At 39.1% G+C, this 25,352-nt stretch overlaps 2 protein-coding genes across 6 annotated transcripts in view; one reads left to right on the top strand and one right to left on the bottom strand.

Annotated features, from left to right (window-relative positions):
- PPM1E (protein phosphatase, Mg2+/Mn2+ dependent 1E) overlaps positions 1-23,095 on the top strand; it is a 165,452-nt gene extending 142,357 nt beyond the window's left edge. The window contains exons 3-7 of the mRNA XM_060082876.1: positions 4,568-4,767; positions 11,427-11,615; positions 13,984-14,127; positions 14,366-14,459; positions 19,449-23,095. Coding sequence (XP_059938859.1) covers positions 4,568-4,767; positions 11,427-11,615; positions 13,984-14,127; positions 14,366-14,459; positions 19,449-20,506 — 1,685 coding nt within the window. The 3' untranslated portion in view covers positions 20,507-23,095. The remainder of the gene's footprint in view (positions 1-4,567; positions 4,768-11,426; positions 11,616-13,983; positions 14,128-14,365; positions 14,460-19,448) is intronic.
- Positions 12,314-25,352, bottom strand: part of TRIM37 (tripartite motif containing 37) — a 147,178-nt gene continuing 134,139 nt past the window's right edge. For 2 of the 5 annotated variants that reach the window (XM_060082870.1, XM_060082873.1), the window contains one exon: positions 23,575-25,046. In XM_060082870.1, coding sequence (XP_059938853.1) covers positions 24,983-25,046 — 64 coding nt within the window. In that variant the 3' untranslated portion in view covers positions 23,575-24,982. Of the gene's footprint in view, positions 13,116-23,574; positions 25,047-25,352 lie in introns of those variants that run through there. The other 3 variants (XM_060082872.1, XM_060082869.1, XM_060082871.1) reach the window with 3 other exon arrangements.

Here is a 25,352-nt window from a genome sequence, read left to right as displayed (position 1 = left end):
AGCATACTGAATAAGGCCTGCTGTCATTGTCTTAAAGGCACTGAAGTCCCCACTGAAATGCCCTTTGACTTTTCTCTTAGGTGTTTCCAAAAACAGACTTAAAGAAGAAAAATCCTTACCTTAAAGTTCTTTTCATGTTTATGTCATCCCTAACAGAATGTTTGTTAAACAACCTTGCATTTCTGTTGGCAGACATAACTCCTGTCCAGACAACCTAAAATCAATTTAAAATATCCCAATGTAAAAATTAAAAACAAGAAGGTGAAAATGATCACTAATACAGAGGATATTAAAAGAAATTACAAAAACTTTGTGAAAATAAATTTGAAAACGTGGGTATTTTCTAGAAATATACAAGTTAACAAAACTTTACCTAAGAAGAAAGAAATGGAGAAGATTGTCAAAAAGGACAAAAGGAGTAGGTGATTCTACAGGTGAACATTTTCAAACAAAGACAGATAATTCCATTGCTTTTTAAAATGAATTATCCAGTTGCATAGGGAAAGAAGGAAAATTTGCACAGCATAACACTGATACCAAAACTTGCCTAAGACAAAACTAAAATAAGGAATGAGAGATAAGTCTTAGTAATCAATGTAAAAAATATTAAGTGAAATATTTGTATATTGAGTACAACAATTCCTTTAATGAGTATTTTATTGAGGGCTCACTATAGCTTAGCACTGTCCTGGGGAAACAGCAGTGAAAAAAACAAAAATATTGGGACATATATTACATAATTTGTATATTAATAGGTCAAAAGAAAAAAACAGAATAATCTCTAAGGATGCCCAAAGAAGCATTTGATAAACTTCAATATTCATTCCTAATTTTTAAAATACACTTAATAGAGTAGAACTAGATGGATACATCTTGGACATTGTAGGACCAAATTTGGCTCAAACCAAAAATCTAGCAGGTATGCTTAAAGTATATACTAAAGAATTTTTTAGTTGCAAGTGACTGCTGGCTTCAGCAAAACAGATTATTTCAGGTAAGGGCTACACAGCTAGATTCAAGGCTTCATATGATGTCATAAAGACCTGGCATTTCTCCAACTCTCAGCTGTACTCTTTTTCATCTTGATTTTATTTTCAGGCTCTGTGGGATGGTAAAATGGCTGCTAGGAGCACCAGGTCTTCATCTGCCCAGGTTCAAAACAAGCAGGAAAATAAGAGTAACTTTACTCAGTTGCTCTTACGTAAATCACAGGATTCATTGTAATCAGCCCAGCTTGGGTTATTTCCCTTTCCTGAACGAATAACTATGGCCAGAGGAATGTGGTTCCTAATTGGCTAGACCTGAATAATGTTTTACCCCTAGATGCACATGGACTGAGAGTGGAGAAGGAAATGTTCCTGGCAGAAAGAGGAATGTTTGCTAGGTGGCAAATAGCACATTAAAACAAAGTTCTGACTCAGAGCAGCAAATAAATAAAATAACTAGGAATAAATTCAGTAAGAAATAAGAAGGACCTATGTTAAAACTCTATTGAGCAACATAAAAAGGATTTAAATTTATGAAACAATATAACTTGTTCCTGAATAAGACTTAATATGAAAAAGAAGTCAGTTTTTTCCCAAATAACTCTGTAAATTCAATATGATCCCAAACACAATGGCAACATAGTTCCCCCTCAAACTTTGACAAAATAATTAGTTCATCTGGAAGAATAAACATGTCAAACTACCCAAGTGACATCTTTTAAAGTTAAGAATAATAGGAAAATTAGTCCTCCTTATATTAAAGCACGTTATAAAGTTATAGTAATTTTTAAAGAATGGCATCATTGTAGAAGCAGTTGGAGAGATCAGTGAAGAAGAATTAACAACCAAGAAGCATACAAATATTTTAATATTTTAGTGGTTATTTATATAAGTTTGCTTATTCATTTATTTAGTCAACATCTTATGAGCTCCTGCTATCTGCTAGGTACTGTACTATGACTAATCCAGGACAATTAAGACACAGTCTCTATCTGCAGTCTAATTTGGGAAAAGTACAGCATGGGTGTGAGTCAGATAGGCTCACTCACAGATAGACTCACATAGACTCACAGGCAGTACTCATTGAGAATGGTATTGCCTGTTTGTGAAATGTTCCAGAGACATAGAATGTAGCAAATAGTCAATAAATGTTATCCATTGTTTAAAAATGTGGTAAGAGCTATAATAGATGGTGTGAACAAAGACAGATCTAGTGGTTTACTAAATATTAGAGAAAGCTGGTATTGCTTCCCTTGACCAATTTAATCTGTCTATACCAGGGCTGTCCAGTAGACAGCACAATGATGGAAATGTTCTCTACCTGCATTGTCCAATGTGGTAGCCAGTGGCCATATATAGTTACTGAGTACTTGAAATATAGCTAATGTGACTAAAAAACTGAATTTTAAATTTTATGTAGTTTTAGTTAATTTAAAGTTAAATAGCCACATGTAGCTAGTAAGCTACCCGATTGGACAGTAGAGGTATATATACTAAGAGTAATATAAACAGTAATAATCAAACCAAAGTATGATATAATGTTTTATATTATTATCTGGGAATCTGGGAACTATCCTGGTAGTTAGTATAAGTTATTTGTTTAACCCCACCCCATGCTCCCTCAAAGTTTCTGAATTCACTTATTGTTTTGCAGTCTTCTGTTGTGATTGAGTCAAATGCACACCCAAATGTAGGGTCTGGATTTGGGGGGATATGCTGTTGCAGAGACCAGATGGGTTGGGGAGATACAAATAGGTAATTGCTGGCTGAAAGAGACAGTCTCTGGTAACTGGTGCTTTAAACAAACAAACAAAAAGATTGGAGTTGCTAAAAACAATCAAAATGTTGGGTTGTCCACTGGCCTCAGTTTTTCCCTCTTATACACACCTCCTCAGGTTGTACTTGCTCTTTGAACTTCTTTTCTCTTTCAAATGTACCCTTGACTTTCAGTTATATAAAAATGTCAAAGGGGACAAAGTCACAAACGTGGTTTGCCATCCTGTACTATGTTAACGAGAAAAAGCAACAAAAACCTTGAGACCAGATTTCTGAATATGGTCACTGAAAGAAGAATTCTGAATAAGAAAACAGGTAAAGTTACAGATTAAGGCAACAGCAGGGTAAAGAATAAAAAAATGGGAATCTAAGTTCCCAGGCCATTCTAGAACACATAATCTCTCTTCTTTGAGATTTGTGCTCTAGACCAGAAGAGGTATGTGCAACATGTGTGCCAATCTGGCACACATTTTTCTCAGGCTGTCAAGCTATATCTGATTTAGTAAAGTAAAAAAAAAAATTCTTTTTTGGAGAATTCTAAACTTTTTTACTTGGGATGTAGGGGGACCCTCTAAAATACCGGCCTGAGATAACCTAATCTTCCCTTGGTTATTTCAACAGCTGCAATTTGAGTAGAGGACAGCTTGAGTGGAGATGATGTGAGATACAATCTCTTCAGTACTATTCAGTGTTGCTTGAAAGGCTTACACATCTGTCCATCCACCGAGGGATGCAGGGGAGCCTCAGAAGTGAGCTAGTCTGCTCCGCTTAATGGGTCAAGTAGTAGACTTAATAGTCTAGGGTGAAGAGTCCTCTGACTGCGATCTCCTTTCTTCTATCTGGGGTTATACACATAGACAGAATGTAAGCATGTTTTTCCTTAGAGAAATATCAAAGTTGTAGACTCATTTGTTAACCTCTTGGTTAAACTATTTAAGCTATTGCCTACCACTTTAATTTAAAAATACATCAAGTAACAAAAATATATAATTTAGTTCTGAATTATAATCAGTTACAGGAAAGAAAAGTAAGGGAACTGGAGTGAGGTAAAGGGAAAGGTCAGGAAGAAAGAGAGAGACTAAGACAAATGGTGATCAAAGTAAACTCTGCTTATTCCTGTTGTTCATAAAGAAATGATCTGTTTTCATAAGGCTTTCATGTTCCAATTAGTTGGATGACCACTGTTCATATTTCAGTCATTCTTCCAAGCACAGGGGGCTTGGGTTTCCAGATGATAACCTTGGCAGCCAAACAAAAGTGCTCTGAACTAGATGGTGTCGCCAGAGCACTTCACCGGCTGGAAGAAGTCCAGCCTCGGAATAGATCCAGCCCCGCTCAGAGGTTTTCTCCTCATGACACAAGGGTATCTTAGTGGCAGCTGCTGGCTGATGATTCTCTACTAGATAGGTTGTCATTTTCTCTCTTCAGAAGCAACATTTCACTTCTCTTGAGAAGGAGGAATTTCTTCTGTTAAGGAGGAGCTTGACTAAGGTGACCTACTTCTTCTTCTTTTTTTTTTTTTTTGGTGGTACGTGGGCCTCTCACTGTTGTGGCCTCTCCCGTTGCGGAGCACAGGCTCCGGACGCGCAGGCCCAGCGACTGTGGCTCACGGGCCCAGCCGCTCCGCGGCATGTGCGATCTTCCCGGACCGGGGCACGAACCCGCGTCCCCTACGTCGGCAGGCGGACTCTCAACCACTGCGCCACCGGGGAAGCCCTAAGGTGACCTACTTTGTCTTTACCAAGCAGGCAAGTGAAAAGCAGTTTTGCAAGGCTCTTCATTGGGGGTTTCTGTTTCTTTCACAGAGATTGAGACAGTGAAATTGGCCCGTTCTGTCTTCAGTAAACTACACGAAATTTGCTGCAGCTGGGTGAAAGACTTCCCTCTCCGCAGGAGACCCCAGCTTTATTATGAGACATCAATCCATGCCATCAAAAACATGCGCAGGAAAATGGAGGACAAACACGTCTGCATTCCTGACTTTAATATGCTCTTCAACCTAGAGGTAAAGGGCACTTCTGAAGTGTCAGTGAGATTTGGAAAGCAAAACACCATCACAGGCCTGTTTTCTACCAAGAGAACTTCTAATATATTGTAGTAATATCTCTGATGAGTTTGAATAGGACTCAGGGCAAAGTGGCACAAATTTGCTTCCATTAGATGAAAGGAAAGGAGCTATTTTACGTTATTTTGAATAGGTAATGCATTCACATGGTTTAGAATTGGAAAATAAAAATCCCTCTCTTATCCTTGTCTCTCAGACACTTCATATCCCCTCCACGGAGGCAAGCAAAGTTACCAGACCTTGTGTAACCTTCCAGAGACATTCTGTAAACATATAAACAAAAAAGAAAGCTGTTATATCTCAATAAAGCTGTTTTTAAAAGGAACCTATTTCTATAGTACAATCAAACGTTGTCTATTAAGTTCCCACATTACTATGTTTCTGAAGCAACACAAAACACAAACATAAAAGAATAAACTTAAGACTAAGACAGTTTTCTGATTTCATGTGATTTTACTTTTTAAATCTTGGTTTCTGAGATAGGAAAGTAGGTGGAATTACATTTCTTGAATCTCTGTGACTGACAGATTGGATCATATGAGGCTTGTCAACTTAATAACCATTTTCTTGTTATCTTCCTCTTTTTTTTCTATTATGTTAATGCAAACAGATGTAGGTTTGTTTCCTATGCCTGTCACTTGCTGCTTTTCCTCACTCAAGTCCATAACTTAAAAATTACAATGTAGTGATTTATACAAAGCACACTGTTTCCTTCATTTAGCAGCTAAATTTAAATTTTAGCTGACTGTCAAGGTCTGATAAGCAGCGATGGTGGGCTGGTAATTGGTGCTTATGTTACAGGAAAGATCAGCTGATACCACACCCATGCAAATGTAACCCCTAAAGGCTGCACTGTGATAAACAGCCCTTAAATCACTGCACCCACTTGAAGATTATACTCAGGTTTGAGGGCATCATGGCTGTTTGTTGACCTGGTTGGTTTTCATTTTGCCTCAAAAATCAACCCAAAGGCCTAACTCAGAAAGGAGCACTTTGCTGTAGTGAAACAGACCTTGAGGGCAATTTGGGAACACATATTTAGAACCTTCTAAATTTTCACACCCTTTTTTAAAATTTTTATTTATTTATTTTTGGCTGCATTGGGTCTTCGTTGCTGCGCATGTGCTTTCTCTAGTTGCGGCGAGTGGGGGCTACTGTTCGTTTTGGTTTGCCGGCTTTGCGGGCTTCTCATTGCAGTGGCTTCTCTTGTTGCGGAGCACAGGCTCTAGGCGCATGGGCTTAGCTGCTCCACGGCATGTGGGATCTTCCAGGACCAGGGCTCGAACCCGTGTCCCCTGCATTGGCAGGCGGATTCTTAACCACTGCACCACCAGGGAAGCCCCTCACACCCTTTGATTTGATAATTTCACTTTTTAAAAAAAATTATTTTATGTATTTAATTTTGGCTGCATTGGGTCTTCATTGCTGCATGCGGGCTTTCGCTAGTTGTGGCGAGCGGGGTCTACTCTTCGTTGCGGTGCGCGGGCTTCTCATTGCGGTGGCTTCTCTTGTTGTGGAGCACAGGCTCTAGGCTCACAGGCTTCAGTAGTTGTGGCTCGCGGGCTCTAGAGTTCAGGCTCAGTAGTCATGGTGCATGGGCTTACTTGCTCTGTGGCAAGTGGGATCTTCCCGGCCCAGGGCGCGAACCCGTGTCCCCTGCATTGGCAGGTGGATTCTTAACCACTGCGCCACCAGGGAAACCCGGTAATTTCACTTTTACTTTTATAAGGTAAAAGAAATGCAGAAAATTCTTACATGTTTTGTTTGACATAAATGTTTTACACAACATAGTCAATAATAAAAAACTGGAAATGATCTAAGTCATATATAGGAAATGATTACTGTGATATGCTCATAAGATGTATAGTACTTATCCGTTTAAATATTTAATGACTTGGGGGAAATGCTAACGATATGGCAAATAACAAAAAGCAGGATATAAGATTTTATGTACATTATGATTCTAATTTTATTAAAAATTTATAGAAAAAAGACTGGTTATCTGTGGATGGTGGGATTAGAGATATTTATTTCCTTTTGTACACTTCTTATTAGTCCAAATAAACATACATTATCTTTTTTTAAAAACTGAAGTATAGTTGATTTACAGTGTTGTGTTAGTTTCTGGTGTACAGCAAGGTGATTCAGTTATTTTATTTATATATATATATATATATATATTGTTTTTCACATTCTTTTCCATTATGCCTTATTATAGGGTATTGAATATAGTTCTCTGTCCCTGTAGGACCTTGTTGTTTATCAGTTTTATGTATTATAGTTTGTATCTGCTAGTCCCAAACTCCTAGTTTATTTCTCCCCATCCACTTTCCCCTTTAGTAACCATAAGTTTGTTCTCTGTGTCTGTGAGTCTGTTTCTGTTTCATAAGTAAGTTCATTTGTGTCATATTTTAGATTCTACATATAAGTGATATCATATGGTATTTGTCTTTCTCTGTCTGACTTACTTCACTTAGTATGATAATCTCTAGGCCCATCTATGTTGCTGCAAATGGCATTATTTCATTCTTTTTTTATGGCTGAGTAATATTCCCTTATACACACACACATACACACACACACCGACACAGACACACTCACACACATACCACATCTTCTTTATTCATTCGTCTGTCGATGGACATTTAAGTTGCTTCCATAGACATACACTATCTTTATAACAGGGAAGACATCAGTATTTTTTTTTAAAGAGATCCACTTGGCTCCTTTGTTTCTTCTGCTGTTATATTGTTTAAGAATCTTCTCACCAATCTCACATTGTTTAAAGTTATATTCTCATGCCCACATAAAGCTATTATTGCCCCCTTCCTCTTTGTGATGATACCATATCAGCCCACTCATCATTTAAAAACTGCTTGGATGAATTGGGAGATTGGGATTGACATATATACACTAATCTGCATAAAATGGACAACTAATAAGAACCTGCTGTATAAAAAAATAAATAAAATTCAAAAATTCAAAAAAACCCCAAAACCGAAAAAAACTGCTTGGACATGCAGTTTTTCAATTTTACCCTTGTCCTGCCAATTGAGCTGTTTAAAAATGAGTAGATATTTTAAAATGTACTGCTATTTATTTATTTATTTATTTTTGCAGTACACGGGCCTCTCACTGTTGTGGCCTCTCCCGTTGCGGAGCACAGGCTCCGGACGCGCAGGCTCAGCGGCCATGGCCCACGGGCCCAGCTGCTCCGTGGCATGTGGGATCTTCCCGGACCGGGGCACGAACCCGTGTCCCCTGCATCGGCAGGCAGAATCTCAACCACTGCACCACCAGGGAAGCCCGACTGCTATTTATTTTAAATAAGAATTTTTTATCGAGGTATTTTGATTTATAATTAGTTTCAGGTGTGCAATATAGTGATTCAAAATTTTTAGATTATAGTCCATTTAAAGTTATTATAAAATATTGGCTATATTCCCTGTGCTATACATTATATCCTTGTAGCTTATTTACTTTATAGTCATTTGCGTCTCTTAATCCCCTACCCCTTACATTGCCCCCCCTTCCCTCTCCCTGTTGGTAACCACTAGTTTATTCTCTGTATCTGTGAGCCTATTTCCATTTTGTTATATTCATTTATTTTATTTTTTAGATTGCACATACAAGTGATAACATACAGTATTTGTCTTTCTCTGACTTGTTTCACTAAACCTAATGCCCTCTAAGTCTATCCATGTTGTTGCAAATAGCAAAATTACATTCTTTTTTTATGGCTGAGTACTATTCTATTTTGTGTGTATGTGTGTGTGTGTGTGTATGTGTATACATACACACCACATCTCTTTATCCCTTTTTTAAAAATTGAAGTATAGTTGATTTACAATATTAGTTTCAAGTGTACAGCAAAGTGATTCAGTATTTTTACAGATTATATTCCATTAAAAGTTATTAGAAGAAGAATGGCTATAGGGCCTCCCTGGTGGCGCAGTGGTTAAGAGTCCGCCTGCCGATGCAGGGGATACGGGTTCGTGCCCTGGTCTGGGAGGATCCCATATGCCGCGGAGCGGCTGGGCCCGTGAGCCATGGCCGCTGGGCCTGCGCATCCGGAGCCTGTGCTCCGCAACGGGAGAGGCCACAACAGTGAGAGGCCCACATACCGCAAAAAGAAAAAAAAAAAAAAAGAATGGCTATAATTCCCTGTACTGTATAATATATCCTTGTTGTTTATTGTATACATGGTAATTTATATCTCCCAATCCTATATCCCTATCTCACCCCTCCCCTCTTCCCACTCCCCACTGGTAACCACTAGTTTGTTTTCTATATCTGTGAGTCTGCTTCCGTTTTATTTTATACATTTGTTTGGTTTATTTTTTAGATTCTACATATAAGCGATATCATATAGTATTTGTCTTTCCCTGTTTGACTGATTTCACTAAGCATAATATTCTCTAGGTCTATCTGTGTTGCTGCAAATGGCAGAATTTCTTTTGTATGGCTGAATAACATATATATATTTCACATCTTCTTTATCCACTCATCTATTGATGGACACTTGGGTTGTTTCCTTATCTTGGCAATTGTAAATAGTGCTGCTATGAACATTGAGGTGCATGTATCTTTTTGAATTAGTGTTTTTGTTTTTTCTGGATATATACCCAGGAATGGAATTGCTGGATCATATGGTAGTTCTATTTTTAGTTTTTTGAGGAACATCCATATTGTTTTCCACAGTGGCTGCATCAATTTACATTCCCATCAACAGTGTAGGAGGTTCCCTTTTCTCTACATTCTCTCCAACATTTGTTATTTGTGTTCTTCCTGATGATGGCCATTCAGATAGGTGTGAGGTGATATCTCATTGTTCTTTTGATTTGCATTTCTCTGATAATTAGTGATGTTGAGCGTCTTTTCATATGCCTGTTAGTCATCTGTGTATCTTCTTTGGAAAAATGTCTATTCAGGTCTTCTGCCCATTTTTTTTGATTGGGTTATTTGGGTTTTTTTTTTTTGATACTGACTTGTATGAACTATTTATATATATATAAATATATTTACATTTTATATATTTAATGTTTTAACATATTATATATATTTTAATATAGTTTGGATATTATCCCCTTGTCGAAAAATGAGTACTTCTTTAGTACAAGGTAGAAATTCTTCATGTCAAGACTTTTGTTCTCAAGGGTTCTGTTTATCAGTGTCATCTTCAGTGGCATTATAGATGGTTTGATTATATTGCTAAATTAACTAGTTGTAATAATCTGTATTAGATATAGATTTCATAATATTAGGTTGTATCATTACTCTATGGACATTTATATTTGGTACTTTTGTAAATGTAGTAGTTCGTTTAAAAAGAACTTTTTCAAAGCACAAATATACCTTTTGTTTTAGTATACCTTAGTAGTCCTTCCAAATCCCCATGAGATACCAACTCATCCCTACCTAATAGATGAAAAAACAAGCACAAGAAAATTATATGCTTTACTTTGTATATTTTATTCACTTTGAATGACAGGGCCTGGACTCAACTGAACTCTCCAAGAGCCCAAGGAAGAAGTCAAAGCTTCCAAATGAAAATCATTACATAGTGTTGCCTAAAAGGAGGCCAGAACTCAGTGAGAGTTCAGTGAGTTACAGATCTCCTAAGTGAGCTAGAGCTGAGATTTAAATACTTGAGTTGAAGAGAAAGAAAAAACTAAGTACTTAATGAGTTAAATGTACTCTTGTGATTAGGCTTCCGTTGTCAAGACAAATCACAGGTTTGGAAGACTCTCTTCTGGCAGTTGCCATAGGGCTTCAAGCAGAGGGTGAACTAGGAAATGTGAAGCTACATCTTGAATTAGGGGATTAGGTAAAGACATATAGACCTCTGATGTGGTTCAAGTTTGGGTAACCAATTTAGAGACTCTGTTATTTATGGTGAGAATACAATGTGACCATGAATGATTTATGAGGGCGATATTATAGTTTAGAAGTATGTGTATGCTTTCATTTTCTCTGTGTATTTTAAACAATCTAACATAATTGGCCTCGTGCTTGGAAGGCCAGTTATTTCCTATTGTTCTCAGTTTCTAATTTTATTTTATTTATTTATTTATTTATTTATTTAATTAGTTTCTGCTTTATAACAAAGTGAATCAGTCATACATATGCATCTGTTCCCACATCCCTTCCCTCATGCATCTCCCTCCCTCCCACCCTCCCCATCTAATTTTATTACTTTCATTTTGACAAAAATCCTCAATCCAGAACAGCCTTTGCTTTAATTCCTCCTCATATCTTCTCTTTCTCCCCTTCCCCACAACTTATAACAGCAACTTTGAAGCCAATGTATGTAGGTGGTTTCCATGGTACAAGACAACAGCTTTCACAGTGAGAGGGCGCTTCATTCAGCCTGAGCTAATTGGGCATGATGTGTTCCAGTGTTCTGGTGTGTAAACACAGATGCCCTAATGTTGCAGGTATTTTAGCATTTGATCAGGCACGTCAGAAAAGGGAAACATTTAGCCTCATTATCTGGGTGACAAAGCAGTGGAGGAGGATGGGCAACAGTGTGGGGGATTGGCTCATTTGAGTCATGCTACACCTAACTCCCTTAACTGTTTCTGTGTTCCTATTGACAGGACCAGGAAGAACAAGCTTACTTTGCAGTGTTTGATGGCCACGGGGGAGTGGACGCTGCCATTTACGCCTCCATTCACCTGCATGTTAACTTAGTACGCCAGGAGGTGTTCCCCCATGATCCTGCTGAGGCCCTGTGCCGGGCCTTCCGGGTCACTGATGAGCGGTTTGTACAGAAAGCAGCCAGGGAGGTATGCCGTTTCCACATAAATTCCAGCCATGATGCATTAGCTGAGGTCTACTTGTTCTGTGGTTAAAAGGCTATTTTGGATTTTCTCTTGTGGTAGACATTATTTAAAGCTCTCTTCCAAACTATATTCTTGACACACAGTATTGGATTGTTGTAGTTCTAACTCTCTCTTTAGGAATAGATTTAGTGGGGTGCTATGATGTACTGTATAGAAACTCCCAAGCTATAATTTTCTAGAAAGCCAGTCCATTGCTGGATTTGGCAGGTGACTTTTATCTTATTCACCATTGCCTGTCAGGTTCACACCGGGACCATCTCTCTAAGCAGACTTTTGCTGACAAAATCTGGATATGGTGATTAAAACAGTGGTCTATAAAAGAGAAACAGAAGCTGGGATTTCTCGATACAGTTGGTTCTAAGTGGGTTGGCAGTGTTTTGCTGTGTATCTCTCGAAGAAAGTTTTGCTTGGAGAGAGTGAATCCTTAGATGATCCTTGAACTGATTTTCTCTTAACAGGAAGAAAGGTCAGAGTTCATGTCCTAATTTCTTAAGGTTAATCAGACCTAAGGTTTTACTCTGAATGAATGACAGGGGCTCTAAATTAAGATCTAAAAGTAAACATTTTAATCTATTATCATTCTGGGCATTGGTACACAATTAACTACAGGACTTTATATTCATTTCCAACTAGGGACTAACAGAAAGAAAATAACTTAATTTTAAAAAGTAATTGCAGAATTGTATACACACAGAAAATAAGACTCCTGCCCTATGACTTACACATTAACTCTTTTTGAAATGGACTTGGAGAGAACAGGGTAATCACTGAATCCTTTTCTTTGAGCTCATAGTTATGCTACACAGCAACAGTGGGGTTTGGAATTAATGAAGCAATAATTCAGAACTACTTGGTGTTAAGCAAGGGCAGTATTCTCCGTCTCCCCACCTGCACCCCAGGTTTAGATTAATATGCAAATCCAACAATAGTAACCACTATGGTCTGTAAATAGAGGTGGGGCTAGAAAACAAAATACAGTTGTTGACCTCAGACTTTGCCAGTCTCCGGAGGGCTGGCAGGGCTTGGCTCCGCCTGCCTTGGAGCCGCCGGCTGTCATCATTCTGACCGAGGACAAGACCTGGCCCCTGAGAGGTGACCTGTAAATCATCAGCGTGAAGCTGAGAGAATCACCTGGTCTTCTTCATCCTCCGTCCTGTCCCTTTTCCTCTGTGTCCTCAAAATCATGGGTTTTTTGCTGACCGTGTTCCCCTCATTTGCTTTGCCAATGATCCTGGTGTCTCTTAGTCTTGCCAGCAGTTCTCGTGAATAATTTAGGTTTGTCTCAGCAGTTACTTTTCCCCTCTTGTGCTTCCATGTGCTGCTAACTGCTGGGAAGAAAGTAGCTATTCCTGTTGTGCAGCAGCCCCGCCTCCTGTTCTTTCAGGGGCATATGTACTGAAGTGTCTTCATCGTGTGTTCCAGGGGGCTGAGGTTTTGAATATTCTGTGTGGGAAGACATTTTATTGGTGGGTGAGGATTTATAACAAACTTTCCCTATATAGGGAAAATGAGAAGTTGTTTTCTCATTGGATACAAGGGGCCTTCTACCATCTTGACGCATTGGTTCTAATTTAGGCCAAGTCCTTAGTAACAAAGTCATGCTCATTTGGTAGTGACTCATGTCAAATGGAGATGTCATCTTAGGATAGTAGTATCAAGTACATTAAGTACAGTGGTACTGAGCTATTGTGATGAAATTCCAGGCTGTTTGTTTTTTTATGCAATGTTCCAAAAGCAAAGGTCCCTAAAATTATTGTAGATTTTATTTTTGTTTTTTAAAGGTACAAGCAATTTAGCACTCCAGGGAATGTATGTAATCTCTTGGCTGCTGTTTTAATTTCCAGAGTATGGAAGCATTTGTTGTGTACACACCAGATGCTTTGTATGTTATTTTGTGAAGCCAGGACTCTCCCCCTGAACAAAACAGAGACCAGAGTATGGAAATCTTTACTCTAAGGGTTGATATAGTGGCTTAGCACTGGACTAGGAGGAAAAAATTTCAGTTCTGTTCTAATCAGTTACCTGACCTTGGGCAAGTCACATAACCTGCCATAGTACCTGTGTATAAAATGGAATTGATAATTGTCTCTGCCTTGCATATCACAGATAAAATGGATCTGTATGTGTGTGTGCACATATAAATACATACAAGCACATAAGAATGCATTGAGAAATGGGAATTGCTATTTGTGAAATCGAGTCATTAGTAGTCTAGCTTCCAACTGAAAAGTTTGTATTACCTATAAATTGCTTCTCAATGAGAATTTGATGTCTGCTTATTTTTACTGACTCTTATTTAAATTACTTTCAGAGCTTAAGATGCGGGACCACAGGAGTGGTGACTTTTATCAGAGGCAACATGCTACATGTGGCCTGGGTAGGTGATTCCCAGGTTATGCTTGTGAGAAAGGGCCAAGCTGTTGAACTAATGAAGCCACACAAGCCGGACAGAGAGGTAAGTATGGTCTGTTCTGTTAGGGCACACGCCACAAAGGCAGTTTTCTAGTCACTGATTTTCACTTATTATTATAATTATCACCATTATCTCAGTAACCATGCCCACCTTCCAAAGGAAAAATAAAGAGAACCCTTTCCAGGAAGCTGATGAGTATTATATCTGTTGTTTACTGTTAAGGTAGATGAATAAATCCTGAATCCAATTATTTGCTTCTTTCTATTACATTACTGTACAGGATGAAAAGCAGCGAATTGAGGCCCTTGGAGGTTGTGTAGTCTGGTTTGGTGCCTGGAGGGTGAATGGAAGTCTGTCGGTCTCCAGAGCTATTGGTAGGAAAAACCGATTAATTTTTGTTTCTCCAAACTTCCTTTTCCAGGACACTGTCTTATATTAATCTGATACAACAGGGAACCTGAGAAAATAACGGATTTTCAGAGTGCTTATTACTGTTTAATATAACATTTGGATAATGCTTCTTTTAGTTAATTATTTAACCTACTCATTTGTATAAATTCCATTCTTAAAAGAACTATATTAAGAAATGTTCTCTTACTAGTTTTTTTTTTAATGGAAGCCTTTAATCTTTAGCATACAAATCTGCTTAAAACCACAGTGATCCTCATTTTTCATTCCATTTTGGGTCATACTTAGCTTAAATCAGTACTTTCCATAAAATAGAAGCTTCCCCCCCATATTTTACCTTGCTTATATCTTTAATTTTTTCAATGAATTCTAAAATAACACAAATAATGTGCTTTTCAGATGAAAACAATTTTTACTATATTAAAATTAGAAAACTAATTTTACTATATGTGGAATATAGTAATTTGTCAGATAACCCTGGGGTTTCAGCGAATCTGCTCCCCTGGAACTTAATTCTTTAAAAGAAGGGGAAGTCGATAAAACTCTTTGTCTAAAATTGAGAGAGTAAACAGCTAATCTGTTTGGACAAAATACAAAGGTGTAGTTCAAAGAATTGGGCTATAGTACTGTTTCTGTCTGTTTCACTTTTGCACCTGGGTCTATTGCTTTAGGCTTCATGGCTCAGCTTCACTTTGTGTTTTTTTAAAAAGAACACATCAATGTGCGTGTGTCTATATGGGTGGTATGCATATATGCATATATACTGCAGTTCTCAGTCACTGCCTCCTAAATAAATGAAGTAGTTTGACATAGGGATAACATGGATAAATGGAATTGAGGTCTAATCCCCAAATTTTGCTTATCATTACCAAAATATTCCAGGAACATTAACAAAATCTCAAAGGACTGATTTCAGTTTCACCACGGATGTGATTTCCCTCCTACTCTTTGGGAAGGTGCTGGCAAGCTGTGAAGTGGCCCAAATGGGAGCAGCAGAGGCTGAGAGAGGAGGAGGAAGCTCAAAGATTCTGCAGTACCTCTTGAAAAACTGAGAGCTGGCTTTACCTTAGACTGAGGGAGTTATTGGGAACTCTGGAATAAGGCCAAAAGGGAAAAATTTCTGATTTCTAAAACACACCCTCAAATAGAATTATTTTTGACAACTCCAAACAAAGACCTCTTCTCTTGATCTTTGTCCGAGTATTGAGAAGTAACTTTAATGCTTGTTATAGAACCAACTTTATACTAGAGGATACTTATCATTTCTTGCTTCTAAAAATATGACACAAGGGGGAAAAGCAGGGAAAGAATGTCCTTGAATAAATGACAATCTAAGAGAAAACCAGGCTGACTTCAGAGAGGAAGTGACTTCTGAAGTGGACAGGGAGGATAGTATGCAGAGAAGGACATCCCAGGTATGGCGAATACGAACACATGGGCATCTCAAAGGGCATGTCTTGTTTTAGGAACAGTGACAAGTGCAGGAGGCTGGGGCAGAGGGTGGGAGTGGGAAGAGATAAGTGTTGGCACCAGAGTACAAAGGGGCTTAAATGCCAGGCTAAGTATCTGGACTTTGTCAGGTGAATTAGACGAGGGCCCACGTGGTCAGGTTTGTATTTATAAATATTTGTAATAATTATGGGAGACGAACTAGAGTAGAAAGCCTAGATGAGAGGTCATTCAGGAGGCTGTTGATACAATTTGTTTCAGAGATAGGACAGCTGAAAAAGGGATACAGAGGAGGGTATCAATTGATGAGATAGAAACGACAGTTTGTGGGGAAGAGGAAAGTTCACTTGCAGGTTTCGGACTTGAGTGACTGAGAAGCCGATAAAACATTTGTAATAAAGCAGCAGCAGCAGTTTGGGAGTGGGGAGGAGGGCAGATAATGAGTCCATTTGGGACATATTTTATATTCTAGGTGCCTGTGGGATGTCTTGGAAGAGATACTTTATATGCAATTGGAAATACAGATCTGGAGCTGAGCAGAGTTCTGAGTTAGAGATAGAGATATGGGAATTCATCCCATTTTGGCAATAATAGTAGCAACCTGTGAAGTGTGTGTGTGTGTGTGTGTGTGTGTGTGTGTGTTGAAACTACAGGAATGGATGACATTGCCCAGGAATATTTAGTGTGAAGAGAGACCAAGGACGAGACGCGTTCCTTGTTGTAGGATAACATGAAGTCACGCTCTCTTGGCTCCGCCACTTTTCTGTTTTTTTTTGCGGTATGCGGGCCTCTCACTGTTGTGAGCTGCTGGTCTTGAGAAATTTACTGCACTTCTCTGTATCTATTTGTCCCTTTGTAAAGCAGGAATAGTAACAGTACCTAACTCATAGAGTTTCTGTATTAAATGGCATAATACACACACCACACTTAGAACCCTGCCTGGCACAGTCTTAGCACACAATGATTTTTGGTGATTTTAAGTGAAGGAGCCAGTGAAGAAAATCAGGAAGGGATCAGAGACATAGAAATGGGGTATCACAGATGCTGGGGAAGGGGGTTTCTAGGAGTATGTAGTCAACAGGGTCAAATGCTGCAGAGGTCAAGTCACAGAATTTTGAAAATAGAAAATGGTTGTGGATATAGGTGAATCACTAAAGATTTTTTTTTTAAGTCGGGAGGAGGAATTGAGGGAATTTGGGCCTGATAAAGTTAATTTTCTTTGAAGTAGGAAATTAGGCCATCTACCCAAATCCAGTAACTTAATTGGAAAGAGTTGAAGAATGTGAGAAAGATTTGGAAAGCTCGTGGAATAAAATTGGGGCTAAATAAGGACAAGAAAAAGGACTCCTGGGACTTCCCTGGTGGCACAGTGGTTAAGAATCTGCCTGCCAACGCAGGGTACACGGGTTCGAGCCCTGGTCCAGGAAGATCCCACATGCTGCAGAGCAACTAAGCCCATGCACCACAACTACTAAGCCTGTGCTCTAGGGCCTGCGAGCCACAACTACTGAGCCCACACTCCAGAACTACTGATGCCCACACGCCTAGAGCCCGTGCTCCACAACAAGAGAAGCCACTGCAATGAGAAGCCCGCACACCGCAACAAAGAGTAGCCCCCACTCGCTGCAACTAGAAGAAGCCAGGGCACAGCAATGAAGACCCAACACAGCCATAAATAAATTAATTAATTTAAAAAAAAGAAAAAGGATTCCTGAGCAGAGTTCAACTCTACTTAGAAAGTAAATAACACTTAACGCTTTAAAAATAAAACGCTTTTCAACTGTTTCTCCCCATGAGCCCTTCAGATTTATCCAAAGTTGACAAGAGGCATATGTTATCCAGCATATGGAGAGAGGAGGTTTAAGACAAAAGGATATTGCCATTTCTACAATGAAATGGATAATCATGTCCTCCCACCAAATTTGGGGGCAAAATGTCATGAATTTGACATCCAGCAGATCAGGTGAAAAGCCAGAATTTTGGCAGCATTTTCTCTGTGCAGATCTTTGTATGTTCTGTTCCAAACTAACAGTTGCAGTAGCCTTTTAATTGAAGCACTAAGATTTTTGGGAACAGTATGACTCAGATCACATTTATTTTTAGTTGGAATTCAGAAAATAATGATGATAATAATACAGTCAGGTGGGGTAGGGAATGGAGAAATTTAGTAAAGTGGACTGGTGGAGGACACTGAATCCCCAGTGATTGGAAGTTTTTTGTTGTTTGTTTTTTTGCGGTACACGGGCCTTTCACTGTTGTGGCCTCTCCCGTTGCGGAGCACAGGCTCCGGATGCGCAGGCTCAGCAGCCACGGCTCACGGGCCCAGCCGCTCCGCGGCATGCGGGATCTTCCCGGACCGGGGCACGAACCCGTGTCCCCTGCATCGGCAGGCGGACTCTCTCAACCACTGTGCCACCAGGGAAGCCCGATTGGAAGTTTTGATTAGCTTTAACAGGCTATTGGGAGGTGCCATAGTATAGCAGTGAAGTTGATGAAATCAAAACCATACTTGAGGAAGATGGTTCTGGCTACCTTAGTCTGTGAAGAAGACTAGTTTCTTACTTTGTAGATAAACTAACCCAGGTAATTAAATATTAAGTATCTGTTGTTCAGGGTGTCCCGTCATGCAGCTGCTGGATAGGGTATGTGGCCCACAGTGGTTCTAGCAGAGTTATCCATAGGGTTCCCATTGAGCTTTTTGGGCCTATTTAAGGATTAAACAGGGATGTGAAATATTGGAGAGAACTTTACTTGGGTAGGAGAGAACCTATAACAGATATCAGAAACAGTGACAATATGTCCATATCATTCAAATAAGTATATGTAACTTCATTTTGTCTTCCCCTAGTCAGATAGTTCAGTTTTAGTACAATAAAATGGACAGTAATTGAAGAGGGTTTGTAAGTAACAAGTGCTAAGATCCGGATGCAGGCAGTCTGACTCCAGGGCTTGCATCGTTAACCACTAAGCTATATGCTACCACTTTAAGAATGAGAAAGCATTTTGTAAAAAAAAAATTTTTTAAACTACTGTTTGCCAATGAATTATGATACCCTAAACTAGGAACTACTGCTCAATACTCCATGTTTTTTATGTAAAGAAGTAAATGAGTATCCCTTGTAGTAATGTTATTTGGTTACCCAACAGGCGAAAGACCCATTTGCTAAGGCTCTCTCCAAGTACTAAAGGAAAACAACGAATATAAACAAGCAAGGGATCTGCAAGTGCTCTGGATCTGAAAGTTCCAAAATGCACTGTAGATGATGAATTATCTCAGTAATCTGGTGACAGAAACCTAGCTTAGTTGGGCCCCAGGTCTCCAGTCTGTTGCCACTCCAAGCACCCACTATTCAACTACAAATGACTCCCTAACAGTTACCTCTGTGTCTTTGCTGATACGGTTCCCTCAACAGAGGACCCTTCTCTGCTTAGGCCATTTGAGCTGGCCATGAACATGTTTACATGCAAGATAAACCAAAATCTGACCTATTTTCTAATTCCCCCAGGAGATGCTGAACATAAGCCGTATATCTGTGGGGATGCAGATTCCGCCTCCACTGTTTTGGATGGAACTGAAGACTACCTCATTCTGGCCTGTGATGGCTTCTACGACACCGTGAACCCTGATGAGGCAGTGAAAGTTGTGTCTGACCACCTGAAGGAGAATAATGGGGACAGCAGCATGGTTGCCCACAAGTTAGTGGCATCAGCTCGTGATGCTGGGTCAAGTGATAACATCACTGTTATTGTGGTATTCCTGAGGGACATGGACAAAGCTGTAAATGTTAGTGAGGAGTCAGACTGGACAGAGAACTCTTTTCAAGGAGGGCAAGAAGATGGTGGGGATGATAAGGAGAATCATGGAGAGTGCAAACGCCCTTGGCCTCAGCACCAGTGCTCAGCACCGGCCGATCTAGGCTATGATGGGCGTGTGGATTCATTCACTGATAGAACTAGCCTGAGCCCAGGGTCCCAAATCAACGTGCTGGAAGACCCAGGCTACCTAGATCTCACACAAATAGAAGCAAGCAAACCTCACAGTGCCCAGTTTTTGTCACCAGTTGAGATGTTTGGTCCTGGTGCACCAAAGAAAGCAGATTTTATTAATGAGCTAATAATGGAGAAAAAATCAGTTCAATCGTCATTGCCTGAACGGAGTGGTGCTGGAGAGTTTCCCTCTTCTTTTAATTTGGGTTCAACAGGGCAGCAGATACGCAGAATGGAGAGCTTGTCTCCTGTTTGTTCTAGGTTGGAAAATGAACAGTTCAAATTCCTGGGAAAGAGAGTTTCTAGATTGTATCGTTTACACTACCACTACTCAAAGAGGCGGCACGGATTCAGGTTTAATCCAAAGTTTTATTCTTTTCTCTCTGCTCCAGAGCCTTCCCACAAAACAGGCACTAGCCTGTCCTCACTTATTCGAAGTGGGAAGAGAAATAGGATGTTAAGAAGTTCTCTGCCATGGAGACAAAACAGTTGGAAAGGGTACAGTGAAAACATGGGGAAGCTTAAAAAGAGTAACGCTATTCCATACCCAGCTTTTCCCTGGAGTTTTAAAATATAATAAATAACTTTCTCTTTAAAGTAGGCTAGCTAGCTCTCCCCCAATAAAAACATCCCTATCAGAGTAGAAACAAGGTAGACATTTCTGAAATACTGTGTGCTTCATTATGATGAGCCATGGATGGCTCAACTCTTAAATGTAAATAGATCTCTAGGAAACTCACATCTAATAAAAAAAGTACTGGCGGTTTCACTAGCAAAATTATACACCTGGTCCCAGTGACGTGTTTCTGTACCTACATACCACCGCCACCCCATGACCCCTTCGCGTCACTAGTGGAAGCTTGCGAGTTGGTTATTTCAGTCAGGAGATATAGTATTGAAATCTCACGGCAGGTGAAATCTGTTCTGATGTGCCTAATATATCTCTGGAAAACTTAATGCAGAATTAGATCTAGTTGGGGAATGTTCCTCAAAAGACTGGGGACTGAGGGAAAGCCCCTCCCCTTTTTTTGGTAGGTAAAAGGCTAAAAGCCACATGGGTTTTAACTGGTAATAATGAAAGTAGAAAACTAGTGTAAAAATGTCATTCTCAGACTTGTGAGGTGGTATATAGTCAAACAGATTAATTTTTTCCTGTAACATAGAAGACCAACAATGAAAATTTTTTGAATTAAAAAGTATTTCCTAGGGCTATAGCTATTTGGGAGTTTCATACCCTGTTATGGTGCTTTTGACGGAATTATTATTATTTTTTAGAAGACTGCTGTCTATTGGTTTTAACCTATGATGCTAATGTGTTTTTCACTGTACCCTCATCTCAGGAGTAAAACTTCTTTAATGGAGATGATTTCAGGTACAAATATACTAGAATCAAGTTGCCATCTTAAAAGAAAATCAAATAGTATTTCTATTTTTTTCTGCCTTTTTTTAAAAATAAAAGTTCAGACAGCAAAGGCATGTACTACGATCAAATAAAAAGTGGTGTTGGAGAATGAAAAATATTAGTTTTAACTTCTCTAAAATTGTTTCCCCCAAGGGAATGAAATAAGTGGTGTGGAAGAGGCTGAAAGTACTGCCTAAAGTGAGCCCAGAGGCCAAGTGCAAAGGAGAATGCAGATTACCGCAGCTGAGGTCTGTTTAGTTGTAAATTTGAGTCCTGCAGCGTCAGACCAAATAGTACACGTTTCTCTTTTCAATATTTATTTACATTTGATATTCTGAAATTGTCTGCTTTTTGTCATTTCCACAGTTTCAAGTCAGAACCGTATCTGCAACTAGAGGCCGCAAATAAACTAATAATCAGATTCATTCAGTGAAGCAGCCTGATTCTTTGAGAATCATGAGTGTCTCCACATGACATTTTACCCTCCCCCAGTCGAGCATGGAGCAACCACGCCAATGCACAGGAGCTGCCTGCTGCAGGGCTCACTCCCTCATACTGTTGGGAGGTGCTAAATGCTCTTGCTGAGAAACGTGCACTGAGCAATCCTGTTTTAACATAATACTAACACACTAATTACTTTATGTTCCCCAGACTCATCATGGAGGACTAAGATTCCTGGATCTTCAGAACACAGAGGACTGTGGCATATTTTGGGGCGCCAGTGTAGCTGTGTCAAACAAATAAAAACAGATTCACTTTAGCAACAGATTGATAATCTACAGATTTTACTTTTTAAAATTTGGATGTAAGTAGAGATTGTCAGTATTTGTTTTCCCTTATTTTGAAGTCATTTCAAGTCTTGTGACACATGGCTGAAAAGGAGGGAGCACCCATGGCTCCAACCGTAGCACCAGAATCTTTTCACCATCCTGATGCTTTACCCCCATACATGGACCTCACTCACATCCGTCATTTTTGGAAGCCTAGATCTTGTTAACAACCCATCAGGTGCAGTGTCAGTTTCAAATCACATTCTCATCTAAGGAAGCAAGAAAACAGGGGCAGCAGAGCACGTATATATTATGGCCCAAAGCACTAGGCCAAGTTAAACAAGTTTTCTAAAGATTTTTCTATAGTTGTCTATTGCTAATGAGTTTGATCAGAATAAAGAAGGTGAAAGGAAATAAGGTACAAAGGACAGGTTTTTTCAGTGGGGAAAAAGGGTTGGATGAAATTGGGACTAAGAGACCACATCTTTAAGGGTCTGAATTTTGTAGGTGTAACTACATAAGCAGTGTTAACTCCATTTCTGATACCAGTAGCCCTCTAGAAAATAAAGCAACGTAGCTCTAGTGCGGTCACGTTATAAGCCAATATTGTAAAAAATAGCAACTACTATTCATTTGTTCACGACATGCATATTTATAGAATAGTTAGTTAGGTACCGCTTGTAAGGTAAGTCCTTTAAAATTCTATAATACATATTAAAGTAGTGGTTATTGGTCTGATATATACTGCTCTTGGTTCTATAAACTAGATAAAAAGCAGTGCTTTGTGAAACGCAGTGTTATACTTAATGCCACTGGTGATAGAAAGTAGTTCCCTTCAGTTCACATCCTGTGCCCTCATCTGCTGCTTGCTGACGTAAGCAATAAGTCCCCCCTCTTACTCATGGTGTCTACACATTTCTGTAACTTGTATTTAATGATGGTGTATCTGGTGATTGTAAAAATATTAGACAGATATAAAAGTATATAATATAAACCGTTAATGCTGAGGTACAGTCTGTGAATTATGTGTTTTGTACTTTTATTCATTGTGTAATTTAGTGATGGTGGAACTTCTACATTCAGTCCTTAAGATGGCAGTATCCCTTTTACAGTCTAACATGATCTGCATCAACTTGTTTGCTTGCTAAAGTTTTGTTAGAATAGGAAATAATAAATATAAAAAAGACAGTGTAGTACTGGTTAGGGAAACAGACTTCAAGTCACTAACTGAAGTCAATACAAACTCCTTGTACATTCACTGTGAGTTTCAAAGGGAATCAGTCCCTAATTTAAAGGTTTCCTTTGTTCACTTTCTGGATGTGTACTTTTGAGGGATATCTGAGGTTAAGCAACATTACAGCACCAAACACTGGGGCTATTAATCCCATTTAGGTCTGTACTGCAAAGGATGGTGGGAATCCAGGTATGTATCTTTTCTTTACCTGAAAGTGCCATCCATTGTCCTTGCATTAATATAAAGTTACTGTCACATTTAATTTAACTAGGAGGATCCTCGAAAGTTAACACCTTTTCCAAGGACAATGTCAACAATGTCAATGTCAACACTGAGTCTGACTCTGACCACATTTATAGTGGTACTCCAATGTCAACGTGGTGGTCTAGTGTCACACTGCATCTTCATGACAACCTTACTCCTTTGTTGGACCACTGTGCCAGTAAGAAGCACAACATCCAACGGGCAGATGAAATGATGCATAAAGAAGTTAAGTGTTTGTTTACAGATGAAACTGCTGTGGTTCAAGTACTTCCTTCCCCATCAAAGGCTTGCTGAGGAGGCTCTGTGAGAAAGTGATCTAAATTATTATTTTCATGTTTGTTTAAACATAGTTTAATTTGTTCACTCAGTGATCATTCACACCGAAGCAATGCCATAAAAGTTTTGGTCATACCATAATTTAGGAGAATTATTCTTTGGATCATAAATTAGAAAAAGAAAGAACATGCTTCTTTTCACCTTGTAAAATCACATGACGGTAAAGGACAAATACCCTGTTCTGACCCGTGAATAGCTTAAATGCTTTTTTCCAAAACAAGATACTTCCAGTGTTATAATACGACTATTTCCCAGAAATGGTACTGTGTTGAAAAATAACTGTTACTTCCTCTAGCAGCATTTTATCTTCTGTTTTAAAGACTATTTATATTGTACTAATTAGAAAATATGAAATAAGATAGGGAGCTCCAGACTGACACAGCAGTCGTTCTGGAAAAGGAAAATACTCTGATTAACTCCGATGGATGAAATAATGTACAGACACGTCAGTGTTACCTCTTACTCTAGGTGCTCTTTGGTGAGAGACGGGCTTTGTTCTCTTGTTCATGACATTTCTCTGCAAAGAATTCTCTATGGAGTGGAGCAAATGAAATGAATCATTTCTTACCAAGCAAATTTATCAATTTATAAATCTTCTCTACAGCTCACTTTTGAGTTCAGTTGTAATCATGAGTGATCCTTCATATTTTATTAAAACTGTTCATTCAGGTAAGAAGTATACTGAAATTTTGCCAATATCTTAATAAAACCCAGCAACTTAAAACCACTAGGCATTTGTCTTTTTATTCAAAGGAAGGTTATTTAGTGCTGGGATTTAGGTTGATTCCCTCAGAACTGAAAATAAAATCCTGAGGTGGCAGTTTTCTAAACTTTAAAGTGGGAACATTTTAAAAAGAAAGTTTGCTAAGTGCTGCTACAACTGTTATTCTCTCCCCAGAAAAACCAGAAGAGATATATCTCATCTTATACATGCTTCCCCCATCGGTTTAATGCTGGGGGCAGGGGGTTATCCTAGAATAGATGAATGAGGAACGGGACCTGCCAGCGGCTAAGCGCTGACCCCTCCATCTCCAGCTACTTGGTTCTTCAAACTCTGCGTCCAGTCCAAGGTCTTCCCTCTGCCTTAAGTCTTTCCCCTTTTCGTTTCAAACTGGAAGAAAGGAAATAATCAGGTGAATTGTGGCTGAAAGTCTGTCAGGAAGAATGCTTTAAGAGAGTAACAGGAGATAAAAAGAGAAAGAAAGGACAATGTGGGGGACAGAAATAAAGCTGATAAGACAAGACACCTCCAGCTACGGGAATGGCATTGAACCTGAAAAGTAAGTAAACCTCATCAATACACACTGCATTCTTATCCTCCTCTCCCCACCATTAATTCCTAGAAAATTAATTTCATAGTTGTAACAACCTTAAACTCCTAATTACTTAAATTCATTCAAATACTTAGTATGACTTT

The sequence above is a fragment of the Mesoplodon densirostris genome, chromosome 18 (genome assembly GCF_025265405.1).
Source record: "Mesoplodon densirostris isolate mMesDen1 chromosome 18, mMesDen1 primary haplotype, whole genome shotgun sequence".
Lineage (NCBI taxonomy): Eukaryota > Metazoa > Chordata > Mammalia > Artiodactyla > Ziphiidae > Mesoplodon > Mesoplodon densirostris.
Note: the sequence above shows the minus strand (reverse complement) of the source record. Positions and strands in the feature narration are given on the sequence as shown.